The sequence below is a fragment of the Camelina sativa genome, chromosome 8 (genome assembly GCF_030686135.1).
Source record: "Camelina sativa cultivar CO46 ecotype springtype chromosome 8, ASM3068613v1".
Taxonomy (NCBI): Eukaryota; Viridiplantae; Streptophyta; class Magnoliopsida; order Brassicales; family Brassicaceae; genus Camelina; species Camelina sativa.
The window spans coordinates 9,888,869-9,904,552 of NC_141887.1; the positions used below are offsets into that span (position 1 = coordinate 9,888,869).

The 15,684-nt window shown below is 36.2% G+C and overlaps 1 protein-coding gene, 1 non-coding gene and 1 pseudogene across 2 annotated transcripts; all 3 read right to left on the reverse strand.

Moving 5' to 3' along the window:
• Positions 1-1,493: 1,493 nt before the first annotated feature.
• LOC104706916 (myrosinase 2-like) lies at positions 1,494-10,122 on the reverse strand (annotated as a pseudogene).
• On the reverse strand, positions 3,746-3,852 carry LOC147939868 (small nucleolar RNA R71). The gene has a single exon (XR_015564895.1). It is a non-coding gene; the product is annotated as a small nucleolar RNA R71 (small nucleolar RNA).
• Positions 10,123-12,730: 2,608 nt separating the features above from the next.
• On the reverse strand, positions 12,731-15,622 carry LOC104709410 (myrosinase 1-like). The gene is made up of 12 exons (XM_010426029.3): positions 15,409-15,622; positions 15,251-15,311; positions 15,077-15,138; positions 14,895-14,970; positions 14,617-14,782; positions 14,268-14,523; positions 14,046-14,158; positions 13,746-13,966; positions 13,610-13,644; positions 13,413-13,512; positions 13,215-13,317; positions 12,731-13,128 (listed from the first exon to the last, which is right to left on the reverse strand). Exons 1-12 carry the CDS (start codon positions 15,580-15,582, stop codon positions 12,870-12,872), a joined length of 1,626 nt encoding a protein of 541 aa, XP_010424331.3. The 5' UTR covers positions 15,583-15,622; the 3' UTR covers positions 12,731-12,869.
• Positions 15,623-15,684: the final 62 nt, after the last annotated feature.

A 15,684-nucleotide genomic window follows, 5' to 3' on the forward strand; every position in this document is an offset into this window, starting at 1 on the left:
TAATTAATATTTCTTCCGTTTTATAAATAGCTTTATTTTAACACTTTTTCTTGTTACAAAAAAGTGTTGTTTTTTTCTTGTTACAATACAGTTTCTAAAATTATATCTTTTTTTTTATCCATAATATCTCACTTAGTTGTTTCTACCCAAAAGAAGTTATTTACCCTTTTTTTCTTTTTTCCAACCAAACATTAATAAATTAAAATAAAACTCCAAGATTGGTTGACCAAACAGGAGGAAAAGAGTTTACAAAAGATGATTCAGAGATTAGAGATCTTGAAGATCGAACAAGACAATCCGCCCTTACGTTGACCTCTCGTGGTATCCTGACTAGGGTGAAGGAAGGGTAAGAAGTACAGAGCAAAGCAAAGTCCTCAAACAGCGAATGCGTAATAGTAGTATATAAAAGATCGACTCCACAAAGAATAAATTGTTAATTGTAAAATTTTTGAGAGTAGTTAAAAGTTAGAACTAAGAAATGTTTTGGGCTTTTAGTTAGTTACCAAAGAAAACAAATAACATAAACAATATTAAAACGATTGATTAAAGAGAATTTGTTAGAAATGTCCTTTTTGAGATACCCTTTTTCATAAATACCTTTTTTTGAACATTTTTATTGTTGCTTTCTTTTACACAAATACAATATGTTAAATTAATTTTTAATTTTTTTTTTAGGTTTGGGTTCTCATTTTTACATTTAGGGTATAGTTTTGAAGGGTTAGAGTTTAGTATTTGGGTAAGATAAATGTAATATGTTTTAGGAAATTCATAAGGAATAATTAAAACTATACTAAAATTCTTGGATTAAAATACAAAAACTAATTGGTTGGCAAAATAATTTTAAAGTTGGTATATTTATCTTGTATGAAAATTATAAAATGAAACTAGTACGCCTTTGAGTTTGGTTCAGTTTGGTTTTAGTTGGATTTTATTTTTTTCATCCCATGATTTAACGTAGTAAATAAAAAATAGAAAAATACCCTAAAATAGCAATAAAATATTTGTTAAGTTTGATCATCTTTTATTAATTTTTTTATTCAATACAGTACGTAGGTAGAACCGTAGAAGACACTCCTTATCTATGGAGTAAGTAGAAAGATGAGACATGAAGATGATCTTGATGGGCATAAAGTGGGTTGGGTTTTTCGTGCGAGGCTCTTCCTGTCGCGGTCGTTGAAGGAGAACTTCGAGTGAAGGAGATCTTGGTTCTTGGTGGTGTCTCTTAAGAACGACTGGTACCATAAGCCAGATGCTTTGAGATCTCTATATATCAGCGACATTGTTGTCGAAATCAACATAACTGAGTCCGAATCTTACTGTAAAGCCATTGCAGTACTCGTAATTATCCCCAAGAGACCAAGCAAAGTACCCTTTCGCGTTTACACCATTCTCCCTAAAAAAAAGAACAACCACTAAATGCATGCGTCTGACTTATCATACTTACATGTATTTGTTATATATGTAAATGAAAATGGAAGAAGAATATGATTCACTCACTTGATGACCTTACGGAGAAAATATAAATGATGACTGCATAGATAATCAATCCGCTTGTAATCGTGAAATGCCTCTGTAAAGGTTATGTTAGTTACCACCGGCGGTACTGATTCCTAATTCCATAGTATTTGAGTCAATTTCTTGAACCAATATTGAAACATGTCTAGATGAAAGAGATGAGTAGTAGATCCTAACCGTTCTCGGTGACATATATTAAAGGGTCACCGTATTTGATTTTGAAGTACTCCATTACGTGGTAAATGCCTTTTGGGTGGTAATAACTGCCGTTATTGAACTGAGAAAAGGACGTATATATATAATATAAGAAAGACGTATATTTTTTTTTATTTTTTTATTTTTTTTTGAACAAAGTAGAATGTTATTTTCTATTAGAACAAAATGAATGAAAGAATAGGGGTAGATTATTCATGCATACCGGTGGACCACGGGCCTCACCCGTGGCATTTTTAGCTGTAAATTCACAAGGATGACATCATTGATAGTCACAAAATATTGTAGTTAAAAAGAAATAATATGTAGAAATAATGTGGTACATGTGAGAGTTGCTTTTGAGTCCAACATGGCAGTTTGTTCGTCCCAAGGAACTACTTTATCATTGTTTTGGCCTTTTGGGCGTCTTAATAGTTGAGACCCAGAAAATCATATGAACCCTTTACAAGTTTGGCTTCTGTCTCGTTGAACTCTGGAAGCCGTTCACCCACACGTTTCCTCATGATGTCTGGGTATTTACCCTTTGTTAGCGGCTCCATGAACCTGATATACATGCATACTTTTCATTAGTTTATATTAATGTCAAAAACCATGTCATTCCTAGATGTATATATACCATCCATGGAAAAATTCGTGAGCCCGCTCAGTTGCATCTTTGCTCTCTTGAGTGTCATCAAACGGAAGAAACCATCTAGTTATCATCACAGGTCCAATCTTTCCTTTTTGCTTTATCTGTTTGTCAAATAGACATATATACAACACAAGTTACAAAATGATGATTAATAAAATGTATGATTATAAATGGTGAATGATATATCATGGCTTTTAGGTGTTTTTAGCCATGATATAAGTCTTATTTATAGAATCGTTTTGGTATTTTTAGAGTCTTTTGGTCTTTATAGGATTTAGCATGGATGGGAGCATAATGTAGCTAAATAGGAGGATTTGGAGTATAATCAAGCATTAAGGCTGAGCTACGAAGTTGGGAGACCAGTTCAAGAGTAAGCATCGATCGATGCTTCATATCTGGCGATCATTGCAGTGTCCACAAGACAAATCGGAAGTTTTCCCACAAGTTTTGAAGATTTACAGAACCGCCCCAAAGTTTTCCATATTTGCATCATTAGTCCCTGGACGTGTTTTAGGAATATAAATATGATTTTTATGGTCATTGTTTAAACCTAAGCTTTATTTTTCCTGCAACTTTTGAGAGAAAAAATCCTGAGAGATTTTAGAGAGTTTTTGGAGAGAAGAATCAAGACTCCTTTCTCAGAAGATTCAGAACTCCTTTTCTACTTCGTTTAATCTATTAATGCTATCCAAATCAGCAAAGATGGTCAACCCAATCATATTGATACCAGATGAGGCTGGAGTTTTGAGGGATCAAGAGGGTCATGTGCGCAATGAGCAAGGCCAAAAACTTGATGATGAAGGACGAGTTATTCAGGAAGAACTCGTCGTGGTTGAGGAAGATGCACGTGGCGTCGAGCAACGCAACGATGGAATCGATCAACGCAACCAAGATGGCATCGACCGACGCAACATTGGCGTCGACCGACGCAATGCCAGAGCAGGTGCGAATGGTGCGGATTTGGATGGTAACGACCAACAGAACCTTCAGGGCAGACGAGACAACAATGGAGAGCTTGTCAAGACTCTTGCGGACTTCAACAGACCAGAATTATTCTGTGAGAACCGTTCCACAATTGTCCCTCCTCCATTCCCAAAGAATGATTTTGAGTTGAAGCCTGCCTACTTTGCTCTTGTTGGACAATGGCCATTCCAGAACTTGCCGCATGAGAAGCCTCTAGACCACATTGAGCACTTTGAGGATATAGTCACAAGCATCAAGGCTAATGGAGTCACATAGGACTATCTCTACTGCAAGCTCTTCCCCTACTCTCTTGCTGGGGAAGCATTACATTGGCTAAGGCAGCTGAAACCAGGATCTCTGAAGACCTGACATGACATCAAGGTGGCATTCCTCAACTACTTCTATCATGATGCGATGTCTGAGGACCTGAGGATTAAGCTCTCCACCTTTAGACAAGAACCTGTTGAATCTTACAAAGCTGTTTGGGTAAGGTTCAAAGCATACCAGAGAGATTGTCCGCATCATGGGTTCTCAGAGGTGCAATTGATTAATATCTTTTTCAGTGGTATTGATTGGAGGTATCAGATGGCTTTAGATGCGGCTAGTGACGGGAACTTCAAGACAAGGTACCCAGACGAAGCTGAACAGTTGATAGAAAGGCTAGCCTCAAGCAACAACACTAAGAATGCGGACCTAGAGCGGAAAAGAACACATGAAGGCAATGGTTCAAATCAGTTTGCTGCGGTGAATGCTAAGTTGGATACAGTCCACAATCTTCTTGTGGGAAAGAAGTCTGTCCATTTTTCTGAAGATGTTGAGACTTTTGAGCCAAAGCCAGAGATTACCAAAGAAGGTGTTAACTATATGTATGGAGCTGGGTATCAAAATTAGAGATTTGGTCAGAAGATTCATTCTCAGGAAATCCAAACAACAACTTCACTAGGATCTATGGTTCTTCTTCTTACCAACCCCTCCCTCCACCCAATTCAGAGAGCAAAATGGAATCAATGATTGGACAGATTTTGGAAGGTCAACAGAAGTTAACAGTAGACTTCAATGGGAAGATTGATTCTGTATACACTGAGCTTACTGGGAAGTTCGATGCATTAAACACTCATGTCAAGAAGCTGGAGAATCAAGTGATTCAGACTGTTGGGTCTGTTAAAAGACAAGAGGAACTTCTTTCTAGAAGAACAGAGTCGAATCCCAAGCATGCTTGTAATGCGATTTTGGTGAAGGAAGAAGAAAATGATACGGTAGTGGAGCCAGCATCGATCGACGCGATCCAACTGCATCGATCGATGCCAACTCAATCAAGCGTCGATCGACACAATGTCAGCATCGATCGACACACCCCACGAACAGCTCTATTTTCCGTTCCAGTTCCAGAAATCGATTCAAAAAAAGCTTATAAGCCTAAGGTTCCTTTTCCTAAGCCTAGGAGGTCTAAGCAGGAGCTTGAGGAAGCTAGATGCAAGGCTATGATGGACAAGGTAATGATTGAGATGCCTTTGATTGATGCAGTGAAGTTTTCTCCTGGGATTAAGCGGTGTGTGAAGAGGATGGTCACCAATGGTTTGAGCCTTAAGGAAGGAGCAATGCTTACAAAAGATGTCAGTGCAATTCTATTGAATCAACCTCCACAGAGGAAGAAAGAGAGGAAGCAGGAAGTGGTTGTCTCTAAGAAAGTGAGTGCAATGATTCATAGTAGGATTGAAAAGAAGTTACCAGATCCTGGAAGCTTTGTACTTGATTGCTCTATCTCTGCAGAACGGTTTGCTCACTCACTTTGTGATCTTGGTTCTAGTATCAACTTCATGCCCCATTTTGTTGCTGTGAGACTTGGGATGACGGATTTCAAGCTAACTAAGATCTCTATTATCTTAGCTGATCGATCCAGAAGGATTCCTGAAGGTGTCTTAGAGGATATTCCAATCAAGATTGGAGATTGCATGATTCCCACTGACTTTGTGGTGTTGAAGTATGACAAAGAGCCTAGTGATCCTCTCATCTTAGGACGCTCTTTCTTGGCTACAGCTGGTGCCATCATAGATGTGAAGAAGGGACACATAGCTCTGAATGTAGATGATTTGGTTATGAACTTTGAGATGGACAAGCTGAGAAGGGCTCCTACAATTGATGGTTCTACATTTTGTATGGAAATTATTTCTGATGACGATCCGATCATAGAGCTTCATGGAGACATTATTGCTGGGTATGTCAAGGAGTTGGAGACTGTTGAGAAAGTGAGTAAGCAAGCTGTTAAGCTTGAAGATTGGAGTGGAGATCATCTAATCAGTACTAGAGATCATGATGAGGTTCTGATCCATGAAAAGTCGATGGTAGAGGATGTTTTTGTATTGGAAACACGGATTGCTGAGGTTAGTTGCAGAATCGTTGAGGAAACACGAGTTGCATGCTCAGCATCGATCGATGCAGCTGTTGCATCGATCGACACACCTCCACGAGAACGTCCAGACTTGTCCAAAACCAAAGATTCTCGAGTTGATTCCTTAGCTGCAAGTCCTAGACCAGTTGTAAAGCTGAAATCTCACCATTCTACAATCAAGAACCCACAGGTAAGGCCAAGGTATGCATCTCCTTCTCCTAAACTTCCTCCTTTCATTAATAAGAATTTCAAAGGTACAAAAACTGTTTTGCAGTTAACCAAGCCACGAGATTATCGTAGAGCGCTTGTTTCTTCTGTTGATGATTTTGCAAGACTTAAAAAAAAAACCACCCATATCTCAGTCCCGCCCTGGTCCGGTTCCTCACATCCTTGGCAGATCTCATGTACCTACTGCCTACACACCACCTTGGATGAAGAGGAAATTCTCTCGGAAGCATTCATTGCCATGTTCTGATCCACCGAATGCTTGAGATCCGACACAGTCAAGCTAATGACTGAAAACAAGCGCTTAGTGGGAGGCAACCCACTCATAGGTTTTTCTTTTCCACGTAAATTAAGTCATTTTTATTCTTGCTTTGAGTTAGTTTGAATTTGTATTGAATTATGAACTTCTATCTATCATGTTGCGTTTAATCTTGTGTTTGAGTGATTCTTAGCAGTGCTAACATCCAAGGAACAAGAAAAACACAAATTAATCGCAGCTAACTCAAGAGTAATGTTCGAACTCTCTGCATCTGCAGAATGCATCGACTGACACACCATCAGCATCGGTCGACACAAAACATCCGGAATTGTTAACCGATTTTGTTCACAATTTCAATACTTATTCGTTTTTGTTTATTTTTCTTCGCCAATCTCTTACTTGATAACATTGGGGATAGTGTTGTTTAAGTCTGGGGGAGGCAGTTACTAACTATGTTTTTGTTTTTGAGAGTGAGTCGAAAAAAAAAACAAAAAAATTGTTTTATTAAGTCAAAATTTTTGTTTGAAACTTTGATTTTTCTTTTTAGTGTGCTGCCTTGGTTAATTAATGCTGCAGATTGAATCCACAAATCCGACTAATGAAAAATCCAAAGGCTGACCAGTGAACCAAAGACATCCGGATTTCCAACAGAATCCATAAAAGCCTGAGGTAATTTTTTGTACTTTTCTTTTTACCTCATCAAAGAGATTGATGTTCATAAAGCTTCACTCTTTGTTCATACCTGCCAAGTAAGATTTCAAAAGGAAATGGTACTCCTCTCCCTTATTCAAGTTAAAAAAAAATCTTGAGAGCTTTGTTTAAAAAAATAAAAATAAATAAAAGATGAAATGATTTTGATCAGTTTAGAGAGCTAGGTAAATTACCTGTAACCTCATTATTCTATTCTTGAGTCAAATGATCACACAAAGTCTGGAAGCGAGGGGTAGGTAAATTACCAATGACCCCATTATTCGCCTACACCTTTGAGAAAGAAAAAAAACAAAAAAACAACAAAACAAAGCTCAAAGTAAGATTAAATAAAATAAGTCTGGGGGAGAGAAAGAGTACCACTGGTGTTAACGATTTGTCTTGCTTGTTATGGTATAGTACGAGAATGAGTCTAGAAGGTTCTTGACATTGATCAAATTGATGAGACCCACTAATGAAGGCTTAATGGAGGAAGTAGTGGAATTTGGTTTGAATTTGGGATGCTACGAAATTCAACGGAGAAGTACATGGTGGTTCGATTTGGATTTATCTGCTAAGCATAAGGATTATGGTTTGGATGATCATGGCAATACTTTAAAAAGAAAAGGAGTTTCTGCGTTTTCAAACCTCTTTCACATGTCTAAATTTATGTTTTGCTTGAGGGCAAGCAAAGGTTAAGTCTGGGGGAGTTGATATATCATGGTTTTTAGGTGTTTTTAGCCATGATATAAGTCTTATTTATAGAATCTTTTTGGTATTTTTAGAGGTTTTTTAGTCTTTATAGGATTTAGCATGGATGGGAGCATAATGGAGCTAAATAGGAGGATTTGGAGTATAATCAAGCATTGAGGCTGAGCTACGAAGTTGGGAGACCAGTTCAAAAGTAAGCATCGATCGATGCAGTGTGCACAAGACAAATCAGAAGTTTTCCCACAAGTTTTGAAGATTTACAGAACCACCCCAAAGTTTTTCATATTTGCATCATTAGTCCCTGGACGTGTTTTAGGAATATAAATATGATTTTTATGGTCATTGTTTAAACCTAAGCTTTATTTTTCCTGCAACTTTTGAGAGAAAAAATCCTGAGAGATTTTAGAGAGTTTTTGGAGAGAAGAATCAAGACTCCTTTCTCAGAAGATTCAGAACTCCTTTTCTACTTCGTTTAATCTATTAATGCTATCTATTTTATTCATGATTTGTGTTCTTACAATTATGTCTGAGTAGATCTGCTTGTTAGGTTTAGGGTTTCTCATTAAGAATTTCATGGATTGTTAGATTAATTAATTGTTTGGATTCATTATCTTTCTTGTTCTTCACCATAGGTTGTTCTTAATGCTAGATCTTTGATTAGTCATCTGGATTTAGATGTTAGGATTATTAATTGATATGGGAATATAATTGATTTTCCTGACAAAAACCTTTGGTGAGCAAAATTACTTTTTGCCAAGAGATTTGAATTAGTGATTTTGTGAACTTATCTAAACTTGATTTTATTGCTGGTTTTTAACTTGAATTTTGCAAAGAGATTTGGATTTTCGAGTTTTAAAACTTAGATAATATTTGCATTGAGAACTGATTTATTTTACAATTGTGTTTAGAGTTCAAGAACGGTGCTTAATTGTTGAATCCAGCTTGCTTAATTAATTGATCTGATTTTCTATGATTTCCTGAGAATTTCCCTAGGCCTAGCGTTTAATCCTTCTAAATTTTAAAACTCTTTTATTTTCTGTTTAATCTTGCAATTTAATTACAATATTTCTGTTTAGCATAATTAAAAGATTATTAAATCTATTGTGTGAATCTAGAGTCTATGTGGATTCGATCCCTAATTACTACAATTGATCTCTTAATTTGAGAGAGTACCTCATGGTTAAATCTGATGAACCCACCTAATAATTGTCCCTGTAATGTTTAACAACTGTAGCATGAGCAAGAAGCTGGTTATGTGCAACAAGATAGGGTTCTATTTACGAATTTCCGCCTTAACATATTTTGTCAATCTTAGGAGAACATCGACCGGGTGCATCAGTTCCCAACGCATATCTTCTCGTAGGAACTGTGTAGAGCTGGTTAATAGTGATCCAGTTCTTTACCCTATCACCAAATCTCTCGAAACACAGATCTGCATAATCTTTGAAATCTTCTCTGCACATTTTATCGAATTATATTTTCGTTAATGCAAGATCAAATATTTATAGAATTATGTTTTCTTTATAAGCAAAATGGCATCAAAAAACATACATGATCATCGTCTTGTTCAAGAAACCTTCATATTCATCTTGCAGTATTTGAGGAAGGTCCCAGTGAAAGAGGGTAACAAAAGGCTCTATACCCTTATTTTTGAGGCCATCGATGAGATCGCTGTAGTACTTATACCATCTTCGTTGATTCCCTACTCATCTTTCCTTCTGCTCATATCTATAGATATCACATATATTTACACTTCAAAATAGTAACAATAACATATACGACATATAATATATAAATCAATAAAGGTATACATACGTGGAAGGATCCTTGACCACGCCAAGGAGAACCTGCAGCCAGTAGTGTTGAGTTCGCTCATCACGTCTATATCTTTCTGTAGTTTATATTTTACAATGGCATGTAAATCCACACATAGTTGTAGGTAATTCAGTGAGTACATTAGCAAGCATATAAATTGGGGAATTAACCTGCCAATACGTATATGAGTCACAAGTAGTGTCTCCATTCTTCAAATCGGCTCCTCCTTTCTCTGATAGCGTTATAAAAATCATTATAAATATATAGAAACATATAAACAACATTCCTCTCATATAGCTATGTAAGTTTTTAATCGAAAGAAACCATGCAACGACAAACCTGGGTATCGGTGAGGTGTAGCCATCCAAAACATTAAGTCCACGACCTCTACCACCTTCGATCTGAAATAAAAAGAAAAAACCATGCAACGTTTGATTTAGTGTTAGTGGGATTTTCTTTACGTCAAATGTGGGTTATCTGAACAGAATGAGTGATTTGCATGTTACATACCTGGTAAGCAGAAGATGCAACACCGAAGATGAAGTCTTTATCGAAGTTGAGTCTATTGAAACATTCAGTTTGGCTACATGTGAATGGCTCATTCTCCTCGCAGGTAATATCTTCAGCTTTGCAAGTCACCACAGACAATAGGAAAACTAATCTGAGCGCAAGAAGCTTCATAGTTAATATGTTGATGTATCTGTTAAGTTGCATGGAAGCTTTGTGCCAATCTAGGGTTAATATAGCCATGCAAACCCACTATCCCTCTCTTTTTCCTATTCTACGCTTTCTCTCTCTCCTTTTTCTTTCCAAAACCATTGATCAGGGTATTTCGGTAATGTTCTCCTCTCCCCTCTGTCCTACTCAGAATTCTATTTCTACTATTGTCTATCTCACAACACTCTCTTTTTCTATTATAAATAGTCTTTGTTGTTTTTGACAATTAAGTTTCAGAAACGTATTAAAATGCTAACAAACCCTAAAAAAACAGGATACATATTATTGAATAAAATGAGAAATATCTAAGTTGTTATTACAAAATAACATAGTATTGATAATATTACGAGTTAAAATTTAGCGTATAATTTTATTCAACGTATCTTGAAATCATTAAGGTTTTTGTTTTACATATACTTTTGTTCAACGTATCTTGGAAAAATTATTCGGCTAGGCAAAGCATGTATCAAAGCTTGAAAAAATTAGTTTACGTAGTTGGTCTTTAGAAATATTTTGTAGTATTCGAACTAGAGAAACACCATAAAATATTAATGCCATATTTAAGAAAATTAAAATTACATTCACCACCACGAGCCTCACCGGTCACCGCTGACACCGCATATCATATGGGATTGGGGCCGCTCGATGGTCTTTCACATGAAACTAGAAACTCTCTCTCCGAAACGCAAAATAACATTTTTTTGCCTTTTTAAATTGTTACTATATAAATTGTACATTTGGAGGTGCTTTATCATCTGAAAAGTTTTTTTTTTTTACTTTGAACACACCTGAAAAGTTCATAATTTCATAGTGCTTTAAATTCTTGGTTATTTATATTTAAGCTTTAGAAAAACACATTATATATATATATATTTGTCAACATATAAATAACCAAAAATTTATAATTAACCCAAAAAAATTTCATTCCTATGTCAATATATCATCAGCCCAAGCACGGGTAATTTCATTTTTCCGCCATCATTGGTGCTATAAATCTCAGAACCTTAAAGACTCTATGTAACAACTTGGAACTAGAATTTGGTATTTTATGAGTTTGTGTCGAGTCGAGCCACAAGGTTTAATTTATATGTTGGATTATTTTCTAATTTTCAGAACCATATTTTGCTTTATAATAATGAAATTATTTTTTGACTAAGTGTTAATCACAGCTTTAAGTGTGTTTTTGTGGAGTTTTTCTTGTATTTTTTTTTAAATATATTCCATGCATTTTCATCTATTTAGAGCATGTTTAGAATATACATGCATGTATTACATTCATCATTTATAGGTGTTGGAGCATGTGTCCTGAAGATTAGAGTTTGAAGAGGAGGTATGGAACACAAAAAAACAAGAATCAATGAAATGAGTTGAAGAAGAACCAAAGAAATAAAAAGAGAGGGAGAAAAAGACACATTGGATATTTAGAGCTTCTCCAACGGTGGATTTAGCGAGGTTCGTATTACAGATTGTAATTAAAAATAAATCAGAATTAATAAAAAGATAAGAGTTGCCTCTTATTTAGTAAGTTTAAGAGTTGGCTCTTATTAGATACGTTGAGTTGGTTTTTAATATAAAAACAAGTTTTTTTTTCTCTTTCTTTCTCTTTCTCTTCTCTTTTTCGCGATACTCTTAACCCAAAACGTAGAGATTTTTTATTAAAAAAAAAGAACATGGCAATCGGAGGTTTTGATAAACCAATCACTAATCAGAAATTTTGATTAATCAATCGGAAATCAAACATTTTGATTAATCAATCGGAAATCAAACATTTTGATTAACCAATCGGAACGACATATCAGCACTTCAGATTAAGTGATAAGTTTGAATGTGAATGCGTTGAGTCCTATCCACCAAATCAAAGCGTTACCTTCGCCAGCTCGCAGATTTTGATTAACCAATCTCGATTATACAGATAATTTCCTTTCTCTGATTATATGGATTCTTGTTTAGTAAAGGTATAGAAATTAGGGTTCTTCAAAATCTGTTTCCATCTGTGTTCATTCCATTACGGTCCAATATCCTTTAAAGAATAAAACAAAAAGAGTTTGTATGATCCCATGGGCCAGGTTCATGTCTTCCATGTTCCATCCTCCCATCAATATGCAGACATCTTCACAAAAGGTCTTCCTACATCTCTGTTTCAAGATTGCAAGTCCAGTCTTAACGTTCATTCTCATCACGGTTCGACTGCGGGAAGATATTAGAATAGAAATACATATATTCTTTTGTGTATATTAGGAAACTTAGTTAATAGTCCCTAACCGCTACTTTGTACAGCTAATCCTATATAATCTTATGAATACAGTGACACCAATCATCAATTGGATTAACCTAATCAAACAAAATCAGTTTGGTTGGGTTCTAATATAACCAAACAGTAAACCAGCAAACACCAACCCTTGTTTTCTTTCTTGTTTAACTTGCAGCCTCCCACCTTTTTCCACAAAACCAAAAAAGAGGAAATATATATATATATATATATATATATGTTGGGTTCATTCAATTTTGTGCATATTGGTTTTGTCGCGTTCATTCAATTTTGTGCAGATTGGTATTGTTGTGTTCTTTCCCTTCCAACACAATATGATGTCGTAAGAAAAAGTAATTATGGATATTAATCATCTTTTATTAGTTAGGTGTTTTATTCACTTTCAGTACAGTAGAAGAAGCTCGTTATCTATGGAGCAAGTAAAAAGAGGAGACATGAAGACGATTTTGATGAGCATAAAGTGGTTAGAAGTCTATCATGCATCTGCGAGCCTCTTCCGATCACGGTTCTTGAAGGGGAGGCTAGAGCGGAGGAGATCTTGGTCGGCAGGGTCATTGGAGCTAACGTTTATGAACTGCTGGAACCATTTCCCAGATGCTTTGAGGTCTCTATCAGCGGTGACATTGTTGAAATCAACGTAACTGAGTCCAAATCTGACGGTAAAGCCATTGCAGAATTCGTAATTATCCCCAAGAGACCAAGCAAAGTATCCTCTCACGTTGACACCCTTCTCCCTAGAAACAAGAACAACCATTAATTATTAAAGGCGTACGACTGATCATATATAAAGAAAAATGGAAGAAGAGTAGTATCCACTCACTTGATGACCTTACGGAGAAAACAAAGATGACTGCATAGATAATCAATCCTCTTGTAATCGGCCATAGCCTCGTCAAGCGGTTGATCACCGGGGCTACTAATTCCTAATATGTACAAGTACACAATCTTCATGTAAATTTCCTGGACCAACTCTGAAATACATTTAACTTGTATAAATGTGTAATAGAGTAGAACTAACCGTTCTCGGTGATATATATTAAAGGGTCACCATATTTGTTTTTGTAATACTCCATTACGTCGTAAATGCCTTTTGGGTAGTAATAGGCTCCTTTACTGAACTGAGAAAGCGAATATATATAGAAAAATCAGAAGAATGCACATGGATATTATTTTCCATTAAAAAAGAATGAATAAGGGTGGACCATGCATGCATACCAATGGACCAATGGGCTCACCCTTTGCATTTTTATCTGCAAAGTACATATAATTCTTAAAATAATTGATAGTCACAAAATGTTGTAACTGAAAAAATGTAGAAATGTTGTAACTAAGTGTGGGAATAGATTGGTACATGTGAGAACTGCTTTTGAGTCCATCATAGCAGTGTGTTCGTCCCAAGGAACTACTGTGTCATCGTTTTGGGCGTACTGAGTGAAGTAATAGTTGAGACCAAGAAAATCATATGAACCCTTTACAAGTTTGGCTTCTGTTTCGGTGAACTCTGGAAGCCGTTCACCCACAAGTTTCCTCATGATGTCTGGGTATTTACCCTTTGTTAGCGGCTCCATGAACCTGATATACATGCATACTTTTCATTACTTTTTTATATATACAATATTGTATAAACAATTTGATTCGTGGATATGTATACCATCCATGGAAAAATTCTTTAGACCGATAAGTTGCCTCTTTGCTCTCTGGAGTGTCATCAAACGGAAGAAACCCTCTAGTTATCATCACAGGTCCAATCATCCCTCCTTGGTCCTGTGGTTACGCAAATATATACACAATGATAATCTAATTAGAATCACATGCATGCATGTTACGTACGTTAGACTACACCTTCTACAAATTAAATGGAGACCTAGCTCACCTTATATTTTGTCCTGTAAAGATCCACGGCCGTGGCATGAGCAAGAAGCTGGTGATGTGCAACGATATAGGGTTCGGTTGACGAGTTTCCGCCGTAACATCTTATATCATGCGTAGGAGAACATCGACCAGGTGCATCTGTTCCCAATGCATATCCTCGCGTAGGTACTGTGTAAAGCTGGTTGATTGTTATCCAGTGCTTTACCCTATCACCAAATTTTTCGAAACATAGATCCGCGTAATCTTTGAAATCATCACTGCACGTATTATAGTTAGATTTCATTAATGTACGATCATATCGTTATATGCTTTCGTCATTCTTAATAAGCAGCGTAGCATAAATGACATACATGATCGGTCTGTTCAAGAAACCTTCATACTCATCTTGTAGTGTTTGAGGAAGGTCCCAGTGAAAGAGGGTAACGAACGGCGTTATATTCCTTGCTATGAGGCCGTCTATAAGACTGTTGTAGTAGTCAATACCACCTTGGTTCACTCCTCTACTCCTCTTTCCTTCTGCTCATATATATCATATATTTACTCTTCCAAACAACTACAATCGAATATTATATATATATATTATATATATATATATATATATATACATGGATCAATAATGTATACATACGTGGAAGGATTCTTGACCACGCGAAGGAGAATCTGTAGCCAGTAGCATTGAGTTCGCCCATCACGTCTAAATCTTTCTACAGTTTATATTTATACAATCCCATGTCAATCCACACATATATAAGTTAATATATATAGATAATTTATTGAGTACATTAGCAAGCATATATAAGAGGAATTAACCTGCCAATATGTATATGAGTCACAAGTAGTGTCTCCATTCTTCAAATCGGCTCCTCCTTTCTCTGATAGCGTAATAATGAACCACTATGAATATATATATATAAACATGCATATGGCCAACATTCTTCTCGTATATATAAGCTTTCATAGATTGAGACCATGCAAATAACAAACCTGGGTATCGGTGAGTGAATCCATCCCAAACGTTAAGTCCACGACCTCTACCACCTTCGATCTGAAATGAAGAGAAACAACCATGCAACGTTGGATTATTTTTTATGTTTTTTAATGCTCTTTCAAGACGTCAACATAATGTGTGATTTGTTACATACTTGGTAAGCAGAAGAGGCTACACCGAAGATGAAATCTTCGCCGAAACTTTTACCATTGAAACGACTAGTTTGGTTACAATGGAATGGCTCGTTCTCTTCGCAAGTATAATCTTCCTGGCCTTTACAAGTCGCCACAGCTAATAAGAAAGCTAAGGCGAACAATTGAAACTTCATGGTTAATTTGTAGTTTGTTATGTTTGGTGTTGCATGGAAGCCTTGTGCCAATCTAGGGTTTATATAGCCTTTGTAAAGAAGAGTTACGTATGCTTTACCTTG

What these genes read in the sequence shown, in the direction of transcription:
- LOC104709410 (XM_010426029.3), bottom strand. Translation starts at nt 15,582, where the DNA reads ATGAAGTTTCAATTGTTCGCCTTAGCTTTCTTATTAGCTGTGGCGACT. An exon ending in CTCAAAAGCAGTTCTCACAT is followed by an intron (nt 13,645 to 13,745) that starts GTACCAATCTAT and finishes TGTACTTTGCAG; the next exon opens with ATAAAAATGCAAAGGGTGAG. An exon ending in GTGAGCCCATTGGTCCATTG is followed by an intron (nt 13,513 to 13,609) that starts GTATGCATGCAT and finishes TCGCTTTCTCAG; the next exon opens with TTCAGTAAAGGAGCCTATTA.